At 48.3% G+C, this 22,121-nt stretch overlaps 2 protein-coding genes across 4 annotated transcripts; both read left to right on the top strand.

Moving 5' to 3' along the window:
- Positions 1-3,716: 3,716 nt before the first annotated feature.
- APOA5 (apolipoprotein A5) lies at positions 3,717-8,251 on the top strand. The gene is made up of 4 exons (XM_050921910.1): positions 3,717-3,809; positions 5,504-5,579; positions 6,264-6,375; positions 7,315-8,251. The coding sequence occupies exons 1-4, from the start codon at positions 3,717-3,719 to the stop codon at positions 8,249-8,251; spliced, it is 1,218 nt and encodes a 405-aa protein (XP_050777867.1).
- Positions 8,252-12,665: 4,414 nt separating this feature from the next.
- On the top strand, positions 12,666-21,801 carry ZPR1 (ZPR1 zinc finger). Of its 3 annotated transcripts, XM_050922181.1 has the most exons (14): positions 12,667-12,831; positions 13,233-13,394; positions 14,602-14,692; positions 15,369-15,439; positions 15,655-15,741; positions 15,844-15,966; positions 16,272-16,325; positions 16,616-16,682; positions 17,147-17,217; positions 17,671-17,760; positions 18,008-18,118; positions 19,340-19,426; positions 20,611-20,676; positions 21,212-21,801. In XM_050922181.1, exons 1-14 carry the CDS (start codon positions 12,709-12,711, stop codon positions 21,344-21,346), a joined length of 1,338 nt encoding a protein of 445 aa, XP_050778138.1. In that variant the 5' UTR covers positions 12,667-12,708; the 3' UTR covers positions 21,347-21,801. The 3 variants fall into 3 exon arrangements, with proteins under 3 accessions (XP_050778139.1, XP_050778138.1, XP_050778140.1); XM_050922182.1 differs by lacking the exons at positions 16,616-16,682; positions 17,147-17,217 and having other exon boundaries at positions 12,666-12,831; XM_050922183.1 differs by lacking the exons at positions 14,602-14,692; positions 15,369-15,439.
- Positions 21,802-22,121: the final 320 nt, after the last annotated feature.

Genomic DNA, 22,121 nt, shown 5'->3' with positions numbered 1-22,121 from the left:
TACCAACACTACCGACCAGTTATGTGGTTTAGATACCTGCTACTCTCAGCGTCCTGTTCCTGGCTGGGCTGCCCTGGCATTAGTGCACACACCAGGCACCTTCACCCGTCAGAAACCCAAGTTAACTCATGTCATAACATTTCTTCCCAGATCTGCACCTTAGCGTCCAAAATATGGGTGTTAGCATGAAAACCTCCAAGCTTAGTTACCAGCTTGGACCTGGTATTGCTGCCACCAGCTAGGAATTATACAGTGCCTAGCTCACTGTGGTCTCCCCAAAACCTTCCCTGGGGGACCCCCAGACTCAGATGCCTTGAGTCTTACAACAAAGGGAAATAACCCCCTCCCCTTGTTTCCTTGTGACTTCCTCCCAGGCTCCCCTCCCTGGACGACCCTAGGAGATTCCCTGCTTCCAGTCCTGGAAACACAAGTACCGAGAGATCTAATCTCTCTTCCTCCTCACCCAGAGGGTATGCAAAGTCAGGCTTAGTAAATCTAACACAAAGAGATTTTCCCCCTGACTTCTTCCTCCCACCAATTCCCTGGTGAGCTGCAGACTCAATTCCCTGGAGTCCCCACTAAAGAAAAACTCCAACAGGTCTTAAAAAAAAAGCTTTATATAAAAAGAAAGAAAAAGGACATAAAATATCTCGGTATAAATGTGACAATATACAGGGTCAGTTGCTTAAAGGAAAAAAATGAATAAACAGTCTTATCCAAAAAGAATACAATTTAAAACATTCCAGCAACTACACACATGTAAATACAAAAGAAAACAATATAAACCTATTGTCTTACTATCCTTGTACTTACAACTTGGAAACAGAAGATTAGAAAGCCAGGAGATAGAAAGATCACTCTCAGAGAGGAGAAAAGGAACAGACCAAGAACAAAGGACTCACACCCAAAACTTCCCTCCACCCAGATTTGAAAAAGTCTTGTTTCCTGATTGGTCCTCTGGTCAGGTGTTTGGTTCCCTGTGTTAACCCTTTACAGGTAAAAGAACATTAACCCTTAGCTATCTGTTTATGACAACTCAGCATCAGGATGGATTTCCTGAGGAGCAGGGTGCATGTGGAGCCGTAGGAGAGGGGTGTGGAGTGGGGCAGCAGGGCTGGGGAAGGAGGGCAGAGAGAGACAAGCCCACTCACTTGACTGAAGAAGCTGGGGAAGGCCTGTGGGAATGGCTCATGAGACCTAGGCTGTGAGCTCTGTGCAATGCCCGGCACAGTGAGGACCTGGTCTCTGGTGGGCTCTCTGGATTCTTCAGTCCTGCATCAATAAACAATACAGATCTTTCCTCTCTGAGCAGCTTTTCGGCTCCGGCAGGGAGAGGCGGAGAGTTGTCCCCAGCTCATGGCTCTTCGGTGGCCTTGTTCCAGTTCCCAGGGGCCGGTTCTGCATGTCCCCCAAAACACCAGTCTCATTCTCGGCACTAATTGGCCCCCTTGTGGGCAGTCTCAGGAGTGAGGCGAGGGGCTGAATGGGTCCTGGAGACGGAATGCCTCTCCCAGCCCTAAAGAGGTCAGTGTGAGGCACTCTGTTAAGGCTGGGGAGCTTTGCCAGGGCTGCTCCTGTCCTGCAGCTGCGGAAAGAACCTAGATCCCCAGGCCACCTCACCCCAGCTCTACATTCACATGGAAATGTTTTAAAGGGAATAATAATAATGAAATGTTTTAAATGGAATAATAATAATGGAAGAAATTGACGAGGATGAGGTTCGAGTTCCTCCAGGGGCTGGAAGGTTCTCTGTTAGAGGGAGTTATAATAGCCATCATGCAGGAGCAGCTCCCCAGCTACCTGTCCAGGCTGGAGAGTGACTTTGGGGTCAGATGGAGAGGAAAATGGGGGTACAGCAGAGCCCTCCCCTCTGTGAGCCGCTCCTGTTTGCATGGCTCAGGGGAGAGAGGTGAATTTTCGTGTCAGAGGAGGGTCAGTGACTGCCTGGAACTTCACCCTTGCCTCAGGCTGGACTTTGCCAAATACGTGGATTGTCACCTTTAACCTGCATGAAGATAACACATCATCACTGGGAACGAGGCTGAAAACATGAAGTACCTTGTCTGCCTGTTTCCCAGAAAGGCCTTAGGTATTAATGTGATCACTCACTCATGCCCGTCACCCCAATCGGGGTATGGGCCGCCAACCACAAAAGCTAAATGAGGGAAAGGTTTGCAGATCAGTTCTCGGAATCAGAGGTGGAGTAACAGAGTTTGATTCATTTCCCTCAGAACAAATACTTCCGACAGGCTGCTGGCACTGCATTTTTCCTATTGTAAATGCAGTGCCAGCAGCCCTGCACTAACACACCAGTGTCCCCAGACCAGAGTTCACTGGCTAGTATGTTGCTTTGGTTTGCTGTGGCAACCTGAGCCCAGTGGAAGCGTACAGATCTTAGTAGCAGTGCACGGTCCAGAAGTCAGCTTGGAGATCGAAGCACTTGCACAGTCTATGGTGCACAGAGCCCCATGGCTCTGCATCTGGTTGTATTAGTGAAGCTTAGGTAGGATCCTCGTACACCTCCATGGATTACCTGTGTGCTGGAGCTGTCTTGGAGATGTCTCGCGCTGTCTCCTACCTGCCTCACCTGCTGTGTTCAGTGTGCTGCTGTTCGCTGTTTCTGCATCAGCACAGACACAGGGGGCTGTCAAACTGTGTGACGGGTATGAACTGACCCTTCCGAGTGCTGGCCATTTCCTAGCCTGCCTGCCTCGGGAGAGGCTCTGGGCGGAGAATCTGAAATGCCAGTCAAAGGCGTCTGGAGCCTGGGGCCCACAATTTGTTTCGAATGTTTGAAAATGGCACGGTTTTGGAAAACGCCCTCAGATGTGGCTTTTCACTTCTAACTGGCCCCACTTTCACTCAGCATGGCTGGTTTTTCAGTGACAAAAAAGCTTTTTAAAGTGCTGTTTACAAAATCTGAAATTGTTTCACCGGTTAAAATACAAATAAAACATGCAAAAAAAGTTAAATTTTGGATGTTCTGGATGGAAAAAATAGCCATTTTGCTGAAATTGGGCAAATGAGCTGCCTGGGTTATGAAATGGCTCAGGACAAAAAGGCACCATTTTCCCAAATCTTTCTCCCCTTTTGTTATTAATAATTACTATTTCATAGTTATATTCACTAGGCTCCAGCTGGGCTCAGGGTCCCACTGTGCTGGGCAGTGTGCAGACAGATATAGAGAGCTGGTTCCTGCAAAGAAAAGTTTCTGGTGGAAAGATAGGTACCATTGCTACAGCCCTGGGCTGGAACTCAAGAGATCTAGGTTCCGTTCCTTTCTGTCAGAGACTCCCTGTGTGAGCACGGGCAACTCGCTCCACCTCTCGTTGTGCCTCCGATCCCCAGCTGTAAAGGAGGGACAATAGCCCTTCCATTCCCCCACCCTTTGTCCGTCTGTAAGTTCTTCAGGGCAGGACAGACTCTCACTATGTGTTTGTACAATAGGGACTGATCTTAATTGGGGCCTCCAGATGCTACCATGATAATAAAACTCTGGGAATCCAAATTCACTGAAGGAGATGGTCAGCTGTAGGCTGCAGTCTCCAGAGGGTTAACAGCCCCTGCTTTTCCCTCGTGGATTTTCCCCCAATTAGGGCAAATAACCCCTTGCCATTTTCCACCGGATTGGCAGCTCACCCTTGGCTGCGTAGCTGTTGAACCCAGTGGCAGAACTGTCAAGCCAGGCAAACAGATAGTGCTGTTTGTCTTGGTGTATGAGACTGGGATACAAAGGTCAACCCCGAATCCAGCTTCACCCGAATACAGAGACCTGGGCAGCGCAACCAGCAAGGCCTCTCTTATCACTGGTAATATACCATCTTATCCAGCAAGAGGAGAAAGGTGAGGACCTGTGATTGGCTATTGTTCCTGGATGCCCTGGAGCTCTGGTATTTTCTAACTTGCTAGCCCAGTGGATGCTTAGGAGGATGTCTGGCACATACATTTCTGCAGCATGCAAAGGGTTAACTTTATTTGTTAGCCACTGGGGAGAGAGGTGGCTGGCTGGGGTAGTTGGAACTGAAGTGGTCTGGTAGATGGGTGGGGTGAGGGTGGTGAGTGATCTGCGAGAGCCAGTCAGATGACTGGTACTCACGTCATCCTCTGAGAATGTCTTTGAACCTCCACGTTGTATTTACATGGAGTGAGGTCCAAAGCCCCTGGCTCTGCAGATGCGTAGGGGACCTCTTGTCACCTGAGCGCTTCTGCCTAATACTGATCCATATATAAAGTGAGCAGCGCGATCTGGGGTCCAACTCACAGAGGACAGCAGGTGAACAGCAGCTAGGTAAGGTACAGGTCATACAATTCGTTAATTCTGCAGCAGCTCAAGGCATTTCCCAGGGAATGTTGTGTAGAAGTTAGAGCAGAAATCTGTGAGTCAGGACTCCTGGGTTCTATTCCCACCTCTTAAAATGTTACCTAGTGCGTAGGGACACTGGAAGTCATGATTCCTGGGTTCCATTTCTGCATCGGGGGAATATGGTTTAGTGGTTACAGTAGGGAACTGGAAGGACTCCTGAATTCTAGATTCAACTCTTTCACTGGCAGTCTCTATGAACCCGAGTTTCACCAGCTAAAATGGGATAACAATGCCAATCTACTGTGTCCTACAGTAGCCTGTGATGCTGGATTACTTAGACTGCAAAGCTCTTTGAAAGCCTTGGATGAAAGATGCTTTAGTAGGATATAGTGCTCTCACCTGGATTTCCGCAAGGGCATAAAGCTGTGAGGTGTGGGGGCGGTCTCACCTTAGAGCACCGTAAGAAGTTTGGAAATGAACCTGTATCAGGCTTCAGAGTTTTCCATGACGTCAGTGGATGGATCTGTTAAAATGGTTTTCCCTGAGGTTGTTCTGAGTTATCCTCTTGAAAACAGCGCCCAGTGCAGAGCTGAGCTCTCTGATCATTTGGAATAACTAATTTCAAACTATCAGTGATATTGACACAAAGGAGTGATTACCATGCATGTGTGCAAATTGAGGTCACCTGTGCTCTCTTCACAAGGACCACTGAACTTGTATTATGATTTATTTATTTGTATTATGATAGTGCCTATGAAGCCCTAGTCATGGATCAGGAACCATGGCTTGTGTCCCATCATTTGCTCCCACTCAGAGGCAGTTTATCTTGCTGACCAAGGGGGCCAGTTCTTGATACCCTTACTCACACTGAGGATGCCTTACACCTTGAGCGGTCCCACTGAAATGAAATCAATGAAGAGGGAAGGTACTACTCAATGGGAGGGTAACAGAATCTGACCTCTTTGGCTGTATTTTACATTCACCATCTGGACTTTGTGCCATCCAGCTGCAATTTAAATCCCCGCCTGAAATGTGTTTGACTCTAAAGAGAGTCATTGCAAAAAGCAACAACCCAGAAAGAAGATCCAGGTCATTGGAAAATGAACCTGGCCCCCACCCCATGAGCCGATACAGTGAAGGCAAAGCCTGGGTCATGGCAGGAGCTCCACTAACTGCTTCCTGGTTGGTTTCTCTCCGCAGAGTCCCAGCCCAGTGACCAGACAGACCATGTCTCACAAAGCTGCACTTCTGGCTTTGCTCCTCGCCACCTTCTCAGGTTGGTGATCTTCTCTATAACAATGTGCAGGGACTGATTTCCTGGCTCTAGACACGACAGTTGAAAGGTCTCCCTGCCCCTCCTTGGTTGGAGCAGCGCTGGGGATTCAGCTGCGTGGCAGGGGGCACTGGCTGCTTACAAGAGGATGCAGCTTAGCCAGATAGAAAGGTGTCACAGTAAGATGACCCAGTGACAGGTTCCCCAGTGCATTGCTCCTTTGATGCTATCGCTGTACCCCAAGACAGGGAAGCTCTGACCCTGTCACAGGAGGCTCAGGCGCTGTTCCTTTGACTCTGCATCTGTGCACAACATGTGTCATTGGCCTCCACTTCTGTTGTGTCATGTGAGTCAGCCCCCTTGACAAATCCTTCTGGTTATGCTGGGCCTAGCACCCAAAACTCCCACTGAATTTAATAGGGGCTGCAGCTCTGGAAATCAGGGTCTTTATTACTTTGGGGAGGGGACACCCCTGGGACTTGTCAGTATGGAGAAGCCTCCTGAGCATCCCAGGGATAAAATGCTGCCTCAGGGATTACAGACTGTGAACAGCTTAAGAGCAGCTCCCAACACCGGGTCTTCCCTTCACAGAACTCCCCTATGCCACCTCCCTGCTACAACCTCACGCTTTGCCACCAAGGCTCTCCCAGGGTCACTCTGTTAAATGCTCTTGTTCCCCCCATGCAGCTGCTCAGGCTGAATGGGCGAGGAATGGGTTCTGGGACTACCTCAGCCAGCTCACTCACGACAAGGACAGCATGGCACATACCCAGAGCACGAAGCTGGACCAAGAGATCAAGTGAGTACCTCGTTCTCTGGAGCTAAAGAATTTGTAGGCAGTGCCCTGAAGCCCATTGCGCTGTCAGAGGCCAAAGAACATCTGGTTCTTGCACTCTGCCTTCCAATTGCTTCCAGGCTGATTCGTTTATTGATTGATTTTTAGAGAGGCACAGTGCCTCTAAAACCTTCATATATATAGGCATCTTGGCATTTCCAAGAACAAATAACGGATCTGTTGAGTGAATCGTCAGTTGACTCAATACAATCCATCCCCTTATGTGGCTGGAGATCTCCCAGCTGGCCCTACCCAATAATAACTGAAATAACACAAAGAAAAGCCCAGTGGAACCCAAAATTGATTCCTGCAGCTCGGCGAACATGAGCTCTGGCCCAGCAGCCAAGACCGGAGCAAGGACCGCAGGCAAGGGCTCTCTGCTGCGACAGGACAGTGAGACTGGCGTGGCTGATAATATTGGTTAGACCAGCAGCAATATAGGCAAGTGCTGTGCAACCAGCTATCTGAGGGCTATATTGCAGTTGTGATACCCCAACTCAGCTCTGCTAATGCCCCTCATTCCTGACGTGCATCCCCTCCCTGTTATTCCATTCACGACCCTCATTCCAGCTCTGCCAATGCACCTCTTTCCTAATCTATCCCACAACCTGCTTGCCTCTCCTGAGCTTAGACTCATGATGAATTCTGCCAGTAGTTTTTGTTCTATGGGCAAAGTCCACAAGGGACTAATCTAAAATGAGACCCACCAGACTCATCTTCACTTATGACGCAAGGCCCAGGTGTCAAAGGGGGAAAAGTTAGTACTTTAAACATCTTTGAGATCCCCCCTTCTTAATGCAGCACCCAACCATACAGTCATTATTGCTAGTAAAGGAACTAAAGGGCTAGGATGAGGAATCAGAGCTCAGGCAGTTAGAAATGTGTGTCTGTTGTTTCTTACAGAAAAGTGAAAGAAAGTATCCAAGAAGGAGTCAACTACATGGGAAATCTCCTCGAGAAACTGGCCCCACTCAACAGAGGATTTCAGCCCCGGTTCTACCAAGACTCCGACAGCCTGCGAAGGCTCATCAGGAAGGAGCTGGAAGGCCTGAGGGTGAAACTTTCTCCTTATGTGGATGAGGTGCAACAGAAAATCAGCAAGAACCTGGAAGTGCTTCGCTTCCAGATGACCCCATTCACCCAAGAGCTCCTGGACCAGGTCATGCTGAAAGCTAGGGAGCTCCAGCAGCACCTCACTCCCACTCGAGATATGAAGGCCCAGTTTCTGGAAGGCGTAGATGAAGTTCAGAGGTTTGTGTCTCAGTATGCCAATAAAATAGCCTTTCATACTGACCAAGTGAAGGAGGTCTTCCATCCGTACGCTGCCAGACTGGTGACTGAGATCCACCGCAACATGGAAGAGCTCCATAGAAACGTCACCCCTCACACCAAAGTCAGCCCAGAGAAACTCAATCAGTACATCCAGGAGCTCTCTGAGAAGCTGACCCAGAATGCCAGGGATCTCCACCAGAAGATCCAGAGGAATCTGAACCACCTCAAGGAGCAGCTGCGCCTTTATCCCAGGGGCCTCAAGGAACGCATTGCTGGCACTGCTGTAGACCCTAACTGGGCTGTGGACCCCTACATGGAGGGCCTGGCTCAGGAAGTACAGCAGAGAATTGAGGAGTTCAGAAGGGACACGTTCCTCCAGATAGACGACTTCACCAGAACCATTGACCATGAGACAGAAGAAATGAAGTTCAAACTGTCTCCACTGTCCTCATACTCAGAGGAGTTTCAGGACAGCTCAGCACCTCTGGAGGATTTGCATGTCCGGCTTGACTCTCTGTGGAAGGATATTTCCCAGAGTTTAAATGAGAAAAGCAGCGATTTACAATGAAATCCTGTACCTCTGTATAGAAAGGGTTGTGCGTGAGTGTGTGTATGTGCTCGTGTGCATGCTTAAATCATGCCAGTGGGAAAGAAAAACTGTCAAGAAGTCATGTCCTACTCTCCTGCACTGTTGGCTAATGACAACTATAACAATAACATGCCATCAACATGGCTCCTCATGCCACATAAGTACCGTTCTTTTGTCTAGCTGCAGTGCTAATCCAGAGTTCTCAAATCTGACGGGAGTTCTGCCAGCCCCTCCCTCATTGCCCAGCAGGCCCCTGCAGCTGAAAAAACACTGCAACCTGCTCTCTCTTAGAAAGCCACAAAGTCATCTTCTGTCAGAAGGATACAATTCTGTGACTCCGTATTGAATCATGCCATTTTACTAAAACAATTCTGCAAACTAGCATTGCTGTGATTTTTTGAAAGCCAAATGGTCAGAGTGCTTAACATAAGAATGGCTGTACCGGGTCAGACTAAAGATCCGTCTAGCCCAGTATCTGTCTACCGACAATGGCCAATGCCAGGTGCCCCAGAGGGAGTGAACCTAACAGGTAAAGATCAAGTGATCTCTCTCCTGCCATCCATCTCCATCCTCTGATGAACAGAGGCTAGGGACACCATTCCTTACCCATCCTGGCTAATAGCCATTTATGGACTTAACTTCCATGAATTTACCCATAAACGCTGTTATAGTCCTAGCGTTCACAACCTCCTCAGGTGAGGAGTTCCACAAGTTGACTGTGCACTGCATGAAGAAGAACTTCCTTGTATTTGTTTTAAACCTGCTGCCTATTAATTTAATTGAGTGACCCCTAGTTCTTGTATTATGGGATAAGTAAATAACTTTTCCTTGTCCACTTTCTCCACATCACCCATGATTTATAGACCTCTATCATATCCCCATGCTTATCTCAGCAGCAGGAAAGAGGGAATAAGTACCATACCTGTAATTACCTATAGCAGTCATTCTCAAACTTCAGTGCATCATGACCCCCCTTCTGACAACAAAAATGACTACATAACTGTGGTGAACTGGGAACGTTCTTAATGTTTGCTCTGAATACTGTGTTGGTGCCTCAGTGTCCCCATGGCAGTTCTTAAGTATCTGGCAGGTGGGATCAGGGTATATGGTTGCTACAGAGCAAAGGGCCAGGGCACCTAAATGCCTGGCACTCTGTCTCCTAGCAACTGATGGCCTGGGCCCCTCCTCTGCAAAGGTGCCAGCTGAAGGTGCTGGAGACAAAGACGTCAGGTGACCTCCTGGCCCAGGAAAGGAGCTGAGCAGAGAGGAGAGGCTGGAGGGGTTTTCAATCTGGAGTTGGCTGGGGATGAAGAGTGAGGGCAGACGTGGGGGTCTGGCTCACTGCTCCCCAGAATGGACCCAGCCGAGGGGTCCGGTTCGCTGTACCGACAAGCTCTGTTTTAGACCCTGTTCCTGTCCTCGACTAAACCTCTGTTTTACTGGCTGGCTGAGAGTCACGTCTGACTGCAAAGTGGGGGTGCAGGACCCTGTGACTTCCCCAGGACCCCGCTGGGGCGGGCTCGCTGTGGGAAGCGGTACGGAGGGGCAGAGGTTGCTGAATGCTCCAAGGAGAGACCCAGGAAGTGAAGACATGTGAGCTTCTTGCCCTGAACAAGTCTGCTCCAAGGGAGAGGAGGCTCCCCAAAGTCCTGCCTGGCTTGGTGGGGAGCAGTTCCAGAGCATCGCCTGGGGACTCTGTGACAACAACCGCAGGAGAGTGGACCGAAGCCTGAGTGCGCCACCCCAGGCTGGGGGCGTGGGGAGCAAATCTGAAGCCCAAGGACTTCTGCCTTGGGCAGGAGGCATGCAACCTTAGCCTCCTGCCAAGCTTGGGCTTCGGCTTTGGCCTCGACCCACAGTTTGAGAACCTCTGACTTATAGCATACTATATATATATATATATATATATATATATGGCCCAGTTTGATAAACCCTACTCACATTGACTTCAGTGAGACTACTCAGGTGAGTAAGAACTAGTCAATGGGAGTAAAAGGTCCAGAATCTGGTCCATCCTGTATGTCTTTGGATTAATACAGAGTTGAAATGTTGAATTATTTTTAAACTCTTGAAGCTGGACTTCTGAACTTTAACAATCTTCTCTGTGTTACTAGAGTGAACAGTACACGCTGCTAGTGTACTGCCCCCTACTTAGGTTACTCTACAGGGTTAACGCTTTCCTTGCACATTCTGTGTATATATAAAATATCCCTCTCTATAGTCACAGCATTTTTTATGGAACAGTCAATGGGAATTCAGGTGTTTGGATGTTGTAAGCCACAGCCACAACAGTACTGATATGCCATTTGCTATACCAGTTTTATGGTTTCTTCCCCTGCAATTTAACTGACTGTCAAATCTGTTTCAATAAAGTTATATATTGTTAGATTTCTTTGGAGTTGGTTTTTCCTTTTTTTTTTTTCTGTTGAAATTGCACAATAAATACATTATCACAATGTGTAGACTTTTAAAGGCTACGTAGGAGTCACACTGCTTTGCTTCGCTCCACTACTTTGTGCTCAAATATCTGGGCTTCAAAACCCAACTCAGCATCTGGACACTCGGTATAACACAAGAACATAAGAATGGCCATATTGGTCCATCTAGCCCAGTCTCCTGTTTTCTGACGGTAGCCAGGACCAGATGCTTCAGATGGAATGAACAGAACAGGGCAATTTACCGAGTAAGCCATCTCCAGTTGTCCAATCCCAGCTTCTGGCAGTCAAAGGCTTATGGACACCTGGAGTATGGAGTTGTGTCCCTTATGGGCCATTGATGGACCTATTCTCCATGAATTTATCTCATTCTTTTTTGAATCCAGTTATACATTTGGTCTTTACAACATCTCCTGGCAATGAGTTCTGTAGGTTTACTGTGAGTTGTGTGAAGGAATTCCCCGTGTTTGTTTTAAACCTGCTGCCTATTAATTTCATTGGGTGATTCTTGGTTCCAGTATTATGAGAAAATAACACTTCCTTATTCACTTTCTCCGCATCATTCATGATTTTATAGACCTCTATCATATCCTCCTTTAATTGTCTAATTTTAAGATGAACAGACCTAGTCTTTTTAATCTCTCCTTATAGGGAAGCTGTTCCATACCCCTAAGCATTTTTGTTGGCTATTGCTGTACTTTTTCTGGTTCAAATATAACTTTTTTGAGATGGGGGTTGTATGCGGTATTCAAAATGTGGATATTCTGGGGATTTATATAGTTGTATTGTGATATTTTCTGTCTATCCCTGTTGCAGGGGGGCAACAGTTGGGGTTCATTTGCCCGGTGTGCGTATCCCCAATGACCACACCGGAGTGGAGAAGCAAGTCTCTTTATTTGAGTCAAATAAGGTGCAGGAGACACAAAGCTCAAATCATGCACGAATCACTATCTGTTGCCATGTCTTCTATACCTTACTTGTTTACAAAGATGTCCACAGGTGCTACAATTCATCATTTACAATTCATTAACTACTGGATCTTTTAATTAACTACATCCTTAACCCATACTACTGACCCCCCCCACTTTGATCAATTACATCTTCTACCATAAACAAAAGAACAAAAGAAAATGATAAATGATTACATATACTCATGCTAGCTAGCAGGCCTGTGAATGTAAACTTCTGACCCCACGCCATATTGCCAGTTATTTGGATTTTATAGACCTCTATCATATCCTCCTTTAGTTGTCTCATTTGTAAGATGAACAGACCTAGTCTTTTTAATCTCTCCTTATAGTGAAGCTGTTCCATACCCCTAAGCATTTTTGTTGGCTATTGCTGTACTTTTTCTGGTTCAAATATAACTTTTTTGAGATGGGGGTTGCATGCGGTATTCAAAATGTGGATATTCTGGGGATTTATATAGTTGTATTGTGATAGTTTCTGTCTATCCCTTTCCGAACAGTTGCTAGCATTCTGGTCCACGTTGAACTGATGTTTTCAGAGAACTATCCACAGTGACCATCTCTTTCTTGAGTGGTAACTGCTAATTTAGACCCCCCTCAATTTTCTATACACGGTTGGGATTATGTTTTCCAATGCTGATTTTCACCTGCCGTCTTCTTGCCCTGTGATGCAGTTTTGTGAGCTCCCTTTGTAAACCCCTGCAGTCAGCTTTGGACATAACCATCTTGAGTAACTTTACAGCATCTGCACACTGTGCCCCCCCCCTGTTCACCCCTCCCCCCAAATCACTGATAGGAACAGGCTCCTGGTGCGAGCGCCCCCCCCCAGGCTCAGGCCTACGCCCAACCCTGAAGCCTGTGTGGGAGTAGTCCTGCGTCACGTGACCTTGCGGAGGAGTTCCGCCCTCCCCACAAGGCCCGCGGAGCACGCGGCCCCCCCGCCCAATCGCTTTACAAGGGGGCGTGGCCCGGCAAGGAAGTTCCGGGTCGGAGGGGGCCGGGAGGCGGAAGCGGAAGCGGAAGCGGGAGCAGCATGTCGGCGATCGGGCAGCTGGAGCCGGTGCGGGGCGGCCCCTTGTTCCGGCCTCTCAGCGCCGAGGACGAGGAGCAGCAGCCGGACGAGATCGAGTCCCTCTGCATGAGCTGCTACCGCAACGTGAGGCGGGGGGGCGGTACGGGAGTATGGGGGGCGCAGCGGCCCCCCCGCCCGGGCGTGTGGAGGGCGGGGCCCAGTGGGGAGCACGGGGGGGGGGGCGCAGCGGCCCCCCCGCCCGGGCGTGTGGAGGGCGGGGCCCAGTGGGGAGCACGGGGGGGGGCGCAGCTGCCCCCCCCGCCCGGGCGTGTGGAGGGCGGGGCCCAGTGGGGAGCACGGGGGGGGGGCGCAGCTGCCCCCCCCGCCCGGGCGTGTGGAGGGCGGGGCCCAGTGGGGAGCACGGGGGGGGGCGCAGCTGCCCCCCCCGCCCGGGCGTGTGGAGGGCGGGGCCCAGTGGGGAGCACGGGGGGGGGCGCAGCTGCCCCCCCCGCCCGGTCCATGTTCCCTTGGCTTTGCTCTTCCAGGGGGTGACCCGGCTGCTGCTCACCAAGATCCCCTTCTTCAAAGAGATCATCGTCAGCTCCTTCACCTGCAGCAGCTGTGCATGGTCCAACACTGAGATCCAGTCGGTGGGGCGGATCCAGGAGCAGGGGGTGCGCTACACCCTTGCAGTTACTGTGCGGCAGGTGGGTCATGGCCCCTTAGCTTCGGCTCCTTTGGGAGGGAGGAGAGAGGGCAGGGCCAGACCTATGACGTGTAGCGTCTGAGCACCCGGTGCTGGGTGGAAGATGCCCTGGCAATTCTGAAGTAGCCTAGTTGCCACTGCCCTTGTCTGGATCAATAAAAATGTAATTGTGGAAAAACAGCAAAGCTATCAAAAGCCCCAGCTTGGGGGATACAAATGGCCTGACTTTAAGTGTTTGGCACTTGTTATAATAGGAAGCCCCTGAGTATGTTGTTGATAGTGGAGACTGAATCCGGGGCCTCCTGCTGTAAAAGCCTCAGCACTTACTGCCTGACCTAGTAGAACCAATTCTCCTAGTCAATGTTGTAGCAGGCTCATGAACCTACATATTGCCCAGCCACTGAAGGGGAAGGAGTGTCCCACTGAATAAGCACCGGTTACACTTCCAGTGCCTATTGGAATTTAGTGGCTGATCCTGGGCTGTCTGCATCTCTGAAGAGCATGTTTGGTGCCTGTGCATCCTGACTGAAAGTATAGGTGGGTTGAAAGGGATGGAACTTAGGTAAGCGTGTTCCAACCAAGCCCCTAGGACTGTCAATACTTATGTATAAAGCACAGCTGGCCTCAGAGTATAATATGGCAACAATTCTGCTTCTCTGACTACTGAAAAGTAACTAATTTAATGAGGCACTATCAGCTGCTCATTAATGGGATGCTGACTCTCTGGGAAGTACTTTGGTGTAAGATGTCCACACAACACGTAAAACAGGCTGTTCTGTGGAGATGATGTGAGTATTTGAGGAAGGGAGAGCCAGTCAGTGAATCGGTATTTGCCCTGATGTGTGGCATCTATGGTCAGAAAAGATTGTTGTTGTTTTTGTCAGGTTCAATGATACTCTGATGGATTTGCACTTACAAGGTGGTCAGAGGAGATAGGGGTGGCTTAGGGTGGCAACCATCCAAGTGTAACTTTCTACTTACGTGTATGTGAAAATAACAGGTGGGAGAGAGAGAGCCCAGGGAGACAGTGAATGGAAACTGGTTTCACTGGCTGTGTGTGTGAATGATCTTCTGTTGGGAGGATGCTTACAACTGTGTTCCCAATGTGCTTCTCAGGGTTGAATTCATTCTCATTTGCTCAGCATGTGTAGGGTTCCTGGCCTGTTTTAGCTTTATTTTTAATCTTTCCTATAAATTGTTCTGTCCAGGATATGAATAGGGAAGTGGTGAAGACAGATTGTGCCACGGCTAGAATCCCAGAGCTAGACTTTGAAATTCCTGCGTTTTCTCAGAAAGGAGGTAGGTATGTAATCTGAGCTTGCATGTGGCTTGGGGTGGCTGGTAGCAGCTTAGTAGAGGTGTTGGTATCACAACAACTTTTGACTATGGGAATAGACAGCTACTCTGTATCTGAGTATGACCTAGTCTAGACAAGGGTTTGGATCTTTTGGGCATAAACTGATTCACACCAGTACAGTTCTACTGAGATGGCTGTCTGGGTGGAGGTGGGTAGAGCTAGGCTCTGTGGTATTACTGTCTTAAATATCTCCTGTTCTTGTACTCTGGACCCCAATTTATCCTGCTGCTAGTCAGTGCCTAGCATGGAAAGCTAGCTTCCCCACATCCTGCAGTGTCTTGGAGACAGTGTCACAGCCTAGCCCTGAGGTGCCTCTTCCTTCTCGAATGCTTCTCATGTAGGTGGCGGCAGCAGCAGCAGCTGCTTCTGTCAGAGGTCTGGGTTTCTGTCCACTCACATGTGCCAGGTGCATCTGCAGCTGGATGGTGCTGTCTGAGTTGGGAAGAGACTAGAAATAGCAGCGCAAAAAGGAGCTCTTCAGAGTTCTTGTTTTCCCATCTGGGAATGAATAGTTCTAGGAAGGACTGGTGGGCTAGAGATGGTAAATTTTAGAAGATTAACAACGTTGCTCTGGTGTACTTCATGCTGTAATTAGGTCTGTTTTCTCCCTCTATCAAGCCCTTACCACTATTGAGGGAATAATTGACAGAGCTGTTGCTGGCCTGGAACAGGATCAGCCAGTCCGCAGGGTAAGGTGCCTTAAGAAGGGAATCTCAAAACCGATGTCGGGTTGTGGTTTACACTTAGGTACAGAATTTGTAGTTACCATGGTTACACATCCCCTACTAGATGATGAGCTGAGAACACTTCTTGGCTCACCATTGTGTGTCTATGACAGGCCTATCAGAAGGTCTAGGCTGGTTCCAAAGATCCAATCCAATCTTGAGTGTCTCTACTTTCGCAGGCAGCAGACAAAGATGTGGCAGGAAAAATAGATGAGTTTATTGGCAAACTCAAGCAGCTGAAGGAAGTGGATTCTTCTTTCACCTTTGTAAGTATTAGCAGGAGAGTGAGGGAATGCATCTGCCCCTCTCTCCTTGGGGGCAAAACAGGGAGGATTCCTGAAGACTTTCCTTGTGCTTCCCTCTATCAGATTATAGACGACCCCTCAGGTAACAGCTTTGTGGAGAATCCTTGTGCGCCACAGAAAGATGATGCTCTTGTGGTTACTCGTTACAGGAGGACTGCCCAGCAGGATGCTATGCTTGGACTTGAGGTATTATGTCTGGGTGGGGAAAGTGTCTTCAAGTCAGAAGTGAGGGGAGGCTTGGCAGATGTATGTTAGCTTTTCCCTCATTCCTGCTTTAGAGTCCTTGTCTTCCCTAACAGAAAGGCAAAATGTCCTTCAGATCCTATTCTGTGCCCTCCTTTATATACCAGAGGGGATGCTGCTGAGTAGCAGAGGCATTCTTCTCTTCCACCCTGCCCCAAAGAGTCTATTCAGAGATGCATGAATGGGAAGATGTATGAGGTATAATTATCTGAGCTGGCATACTGATACTGGCCTCTATGCTGTTTCAGGCAGAGGAGACTGATGAGAACCCAGCTGATTCTATGGAGGATCTGAGGAATGAAGTGAGTAATGTTCCTGGCTGGCCACCTCGAGCTGTCTAACTGGATTGTAGCTCTGTCCTGATTGCTCTAAGGAGCATATGGTCGTGGGCGCACACACAGGAATACCTAAACTGCCCCACTTGCTGGGCTAATTCTTTTTCCAGTCTACAGTGATCAGGGCCATAAGTATGGAGATACAAGCTAAATTCGTGTGTTGCTCTGGGTTGCAATATTCTTTGGTATCTGTTTGTAGGCAAGTAAGTGCTCATAGTGCAACAGATCAGACTCTTCAATGTGTTCTTCTATTGCAGGTGTTGCAGTTTAACACAAACTGTCCTGAATGTAATGCCCCGGCCAACACTAACATGAAGCTGGTGCGTATCCTTCTGATGGGACTGCGTGACATACAAATTGGCCTCTCCCTCCTGTGCGGGGAGGAGTGGTGGTCAGGGTTGTGCACAGGCCTGGTGCTTTGTAGTCTGCCAGGGAGATGCTTAAAGATCTGACCCAGGATAGCAAAGTTAGTGACTCTGGAGACCCATCTAAGTGCTACTTATGGGTTGGAAACAAGCTCATGTTTGAATCCTAATGGATGATCGCATTAAATAGGAGCAAAAGCCTGGAAACCTACTGATGCCTGTGAAAATGACTCACTGCATTGGTGCTCAGTACCTGCATAGGCACTGACATGCTAATCTCCTTTGAATGCTCCTTTGAAGAAAGTCGCATCCTTGCGTGGCAAGGCTGACAGTGCTGGGAAGTAGCTTAGTCCTCTGTAAGGAAGCCAGAAGTTCTTTGTCTTGGAGGCATTTCAGGCAATCTTCCCTAACGGTCTGTCCCAGAAATTCCCCACTTCAAGGAAGTGATCATCATGGCTACAAACTGCGAGGCCTGTGGGCACAGGACTAACGAGGTGAGCTGCAAACCTGACCATGTCGTCTTGGAATATGCCACTCTTCTGCTGTGCTCTCCAAAGGGATGGATTTTTCTGTCTGTCCCCTGCCTACACCCCACTCCTTATGTAATCTTGGAAGCCAGATTATGATTGTTTGTTTCTTTTGTAGCAAACTCAGGCGGGTAAGACCATAGCACCTGAGTGGCTAGCATGGGAACAAATACCTGCAGCTCTAACTGTCACAGTTTGTTAATCTGCTAAGTAGCTGACTTGGATGACTAACCCTTCTTTTCCCCCCCAAATCTGTCCTAAACCTAAGGTTGAGGCACTGACCTGAGATCTGGCTGGCCCACTGCAGGGTCTTAGATGCAAGACATACACCAGCGCTTAAAGCACACTGTAGTGGCAAGAGGAATCAAGTATTCTGAATGCTTTGTCACTTGTAAACTAACTCTAGCAGATTGTCTCTAGGTTAAATCTGGAGGAGCAATAGAACCGCTGGGTACCAGGATCACCCTTCGTGTTACAGACCCTTCAGACATGACAAGAGACGTACTAAAGGTAATCTCCTCTTCCTTCAGGTATGTGATAATCTCTAAATGTGTGTGGCTGCTTCTTGGGACCGCTTCTCTCAATTTGGCCCTACTGATGAAGGGAGTGGAGTCTAGTTGGGGCTTCTGGGGTTTAGTCCCAGCTCATCCCTAAACTTTCTGTGGTTGTGGCGCTCAGATGGAAGCTGCTCTCTGGCACATCACCATTTTGGATGACCTGGAACTAAGCATACCGTGTGTCTCTCTCGTCTCTACAGTCTGAGACGTGTAGCGTGGAAATTCCAGAGCTGGAGTTTGAGCTTGGCATGGGAGCGCTAGGGGGGAAATTCACCACTGTGGAGGGGCTGCTGAAAGATATCCGAGATCTGGTAAGTGGCCTGTATTAAGCTCCTGTTTAGCTGAGGTCTATACCTGTAGCTGCATTTGGGATGCATAGACCCCCCTGAGTGCTGAGTACCCATAGTTTCCTGTAGGCTGGGATATGCTGTACAAGTGCATAGCACCACTGAACACAGTCATTCATGTTATGCTGCAGCCTTAACTCGCCCCGCCTGGAGGAGTGTCTGGAAACAGTGGCTGATGTGCTCCCCTATCAATGGCTTGCATCCTCTTCTGGGGAGAGATGGGTTGTCCTTCCAGAATTCCTCTCTCCCCTTCTCCATGTTTCACACCAACCATTCTTGTAGACCAGGGGTCGGCAACCTTTCAAAGTGCTGTGCCATGTCTTCATATATTTACTCTAATTTAGGGTTTCGCATGCCAGTAATACATTAACGTTTTTAGAAGGTCTTTCTATAATATATAACTAAACTACTGTTTGTATGTAAATAGGGTTTTAAAAATGTTTAAGAAGCATCATTTAAAATTAAATTAAAATGCAGAGCCCCCCAGACTGGTGGCCAGGACCTGGGCAGTGTGAGTGCCACGGAAAAGCAGCTTGTGTGCTCCTTTGGCATGTGTGCCATAGGTTGCTTACACCTGTTGTAGACCCTGCTCCCTAGTGCATGAATCAGAGGGTTACTTGAGAGCAGTGTCAACCCCTCCCTCCCTAGGCTCTGGATGTGCTGCTGGCTTTCTCCTTCTGAACAACTGAAGGCAGCTCTGATATGTGGCATAGCTTAATGGCTATGCCCACAGGAAGGTGGGCCGTAGAAGTGGGTGTCTGAAGTAAAAGTAGATGGAACGGACAGTGTCCCTCTTGATCCTAGATTTGCTTCTGAAAGCGAAGAGCTCTGTAACCAGCTCACAGCGTGACAATCATTCTGTACAGAGCCTCTGCACTGTAGATCTTGATTGTTAAGATAACCCTCTCCCTCTGAGCTGAGCTGCACAACTTCCCCTTGACTGATCTAAAGACAGGAACGGGCCCTTGGTCTCTAAAGGAAACAAGCTTTCAAAGGCCTTTTATGGGTTACCTAGAGCAGCATGCTATTGTAGAAGGCTGCCAATTCCTGTTAACTAGGGACTTCCCAGGGCTCCCCTGAATGCCCTGGGCCAGGCTGGGCGTGGTTCACATGCAGGTACCATGAAGTATTCTGCAATAGTAACTCATTGTGGCACAGTGTGAAAGAGCCTGTTTTCTGCTGCAGATTGTGAAAAACCCCTTCACTCTGGGGGACAGCTCTACTCCAAGGAGAGTGGAGAAGCTCCAAGCGTTTGGCAGAAAGGTGTATCAGGTTAGTAGCTTTAGTGTCATACTGACATGCTCAGATGTGTTCTTTGGCAGCATTACTGCAAGTCTGAAATGGAACTTTGGGGACTCACTGCAGGCATGTAAGTTCCCCCTCCTTACCCTGCCATCCGCAGCTCCCACCTGCCATCAGTGTCCTGTGTAGCCATGCTTTAAGCCTTCTGCAGGGAGGGGGCTTGTGGCTCTTGCTTCAGGACCACTGATGTTGCTCCATGTATCATTAGGCAGGGAGCATCTCCTAACACAACATGCTTACACCCAGTGAAGCTTGCCGTGACCTCAGACCATCACACAAGCTAGAATAAAAAACATCCCTCCTCTGGGCCACCTTAGTGTTGGGCAGAGCTTTCCTTTTTACTGAAATGAGACAAACCTGCCATGCTGCAATACAGTCCAGGCCAAAAGGGGCTATCTTCCCATGTATACTGAGCTAATGCTCTGTGGCACCTCCATGTCATAGGATCTCCAAATCAAGTACATAGAACTATATACACATGGACTTAGATCAAATCACTGGCTGTATTAGTTTTCTAGTAGCCAGTATTCAGAAGAGTAATGTAATATGCTTTGGCTCTGTCTGCCAGCACATAATGAGCCAACTGATAGGGGTCAAGATGGAGCAGTGCATGCTGGGGGATTGAGGCACAGCTATATTAGACTACTGCTTCCTTGTCCAGTGTGGACAAGCTGCACTTCTCTTTGCAAATCATCATTGGCTTGTATGTTTTTCCTGAACATTGGGGATAATGGGGCTGGGACTCTCTCTCTCTCTCTCTCTCTCTCTGTTTGCTACATCAGACTACTCAAAAACCTTCAAATGTTGCAACTGTTGATGATATGAACAGGCACTAGATAGCAAAGCACTGCTGTCATGCTGCTTCCTATGCCTGGAACTCTGTCCTGCTCTAAGCCTCCTCACCTGAAGCATATCCTGTCTTCAGTGAATGTGTAATGCACAGGAAATGTTCTGTCTAGAAAGCACTGTGCATTTTTCAAGTGGTGTATAAGGCTTCTGTAGCTCCTCTACATGGGTGAGTGTGATGTTGACTAGATGCAGCAGGGACCTGGATTTTAGGATTGATTCATCAGTGCTGAAATGTAGTATGTGGGGTCCTGGCAACTCTTCAGCGAAGGTGCTGAAGCTGTTTAATCTGCCTTTCCTTTCCTCAGATTATGGAGGGTCACATGGAGGCTCATTTCATTCTGGATGATCCTGCAGGGAATAGCTACCTTCAGGTAGAGTATTGAGCACTTGTAATGAGACTTCCTTTTAGGGTCTTCTGAATGCAGAAACACACAGATGCACCCCTTCTCCCCTGCCCCAAATCCATGCTATTAAAAACAACCAAGGAATCACTGTGGAGGTGGACTGAGGTGGGAAGAGAATTGGTTTCTTTCACCTCCATGCCCTTATACCTTAACTTCTGTCAGCTCCATTCCAGGAGGTTATCTCGGTGGTGGTGGTGGTGGTAGGAAAAAATGAGACGCATGGTTCTTCAGGGGGCTGAGAGTTAGGATCCTAACAATTTGCTTCTGTCTGCTATTGACTTGTTGGAGCTTGAGCAAGTCACTTGATCTCTCTTCCTCACAACTCCCTTCTAAAGGTGCTGACCCTCTCCTTCCTAAAAGGGAGAGTAAGGCTCAACTAATCTGTAAAATGCTTTGTGATCCTTGGCTGAAACTTGCCGGAGAAGTGCAGCACGGGCAGCTATGCTAGGCTCTGACCATACCAAAGCACAACTAATGTCTGTTCTTTCTCTTTGAACCAAAGAATGTCTATGCTCCAGAAGAAGATCCAGAGCTAAAAGTGGAGTACTATGAGCGCACATTTGCACAGAATGAGGATCTGGGCCTCAATGACATGAGAACTGAGGGCTATGAAAGTGGGCTAACCTCTGAGCGGTAGCAGTACACGGAGGCACAGAAAAGCCAAACTCTTTTTTTCACTAAGTTATTACTGTTGTAATAGGGCTAAGGATCAGCCTTGTCTTGCACTGGAAGCAAGCTTTTTTCTTTGTTGGACAGCTGGAGGTTACACCTACTTAATTTACCTTTTTGGAAGCTGGCAGATCTTAAAGTCAAAAATTCTGAGTCTGTTAATTATGTTTTGGAGGTTTATAGTTGCATAAAGAAAAATGTTAACAACCTGTTTGCCTGGGTTTCAGTTGTATTCTTTGTCTCCCTGTACACCTATAAATGCACCAACGGCGGTCAGTCAAGCCCCTCCTCCAGCACGAGGTGATGTTGGCTCTGCAGCTAGTGTGTCCAGACTGATGGTACACTTCTACTTGGAAATGAAAACTACCCTCGCCTTCTCTGTAGTCTGTTCTGAATAAAGTACTAAAGTGTTGCTTTTGCATAGCTCATGTGTCACTGTTTTTTTTTCATGTCCCCAAGCTCACATCTGAGAGGACTCCAAGCACAGAGAAGCTTGGGTTTGAATCATGGGAGGAAAAGCTAACAAAGATGAGTAGTGGATCAATGCTCTGAGATTACGGCTAATGCTTAACCAAAACAAAAAAGGACAATAACTGGGTTTAACTTCCCTTCTGAGATAAAAGGGGCAGTTCTACTGCACTATTACGCTCTGCTTGTACAAGTAAAGAGGATGCTGGCTTCTTGTAGTTACGGCCAGGATTTTTTTTTTTTTTTACGGAGGCTGTGCATGTGCTGGAATCTGT

Source organism: Gopherus flavomarginatus, chromosome 13, assembly GCF_025201925.1.
Source record: "Gopherus flavomarginatus isolate rGopFla2 chromosome 13, rGopFla2.mat.asm, whole genome shotgun sequence".
NCBI classification, from domain to species: domain Eukaryota; kingdom Metazoa; phylum Chordata; order Testudines; family Testudinidae; genus Gopherus; species Gopherus flavomarginatus.
This window is presented reverse-complemented; position numbering and strand designations above follow the sequence as displayed.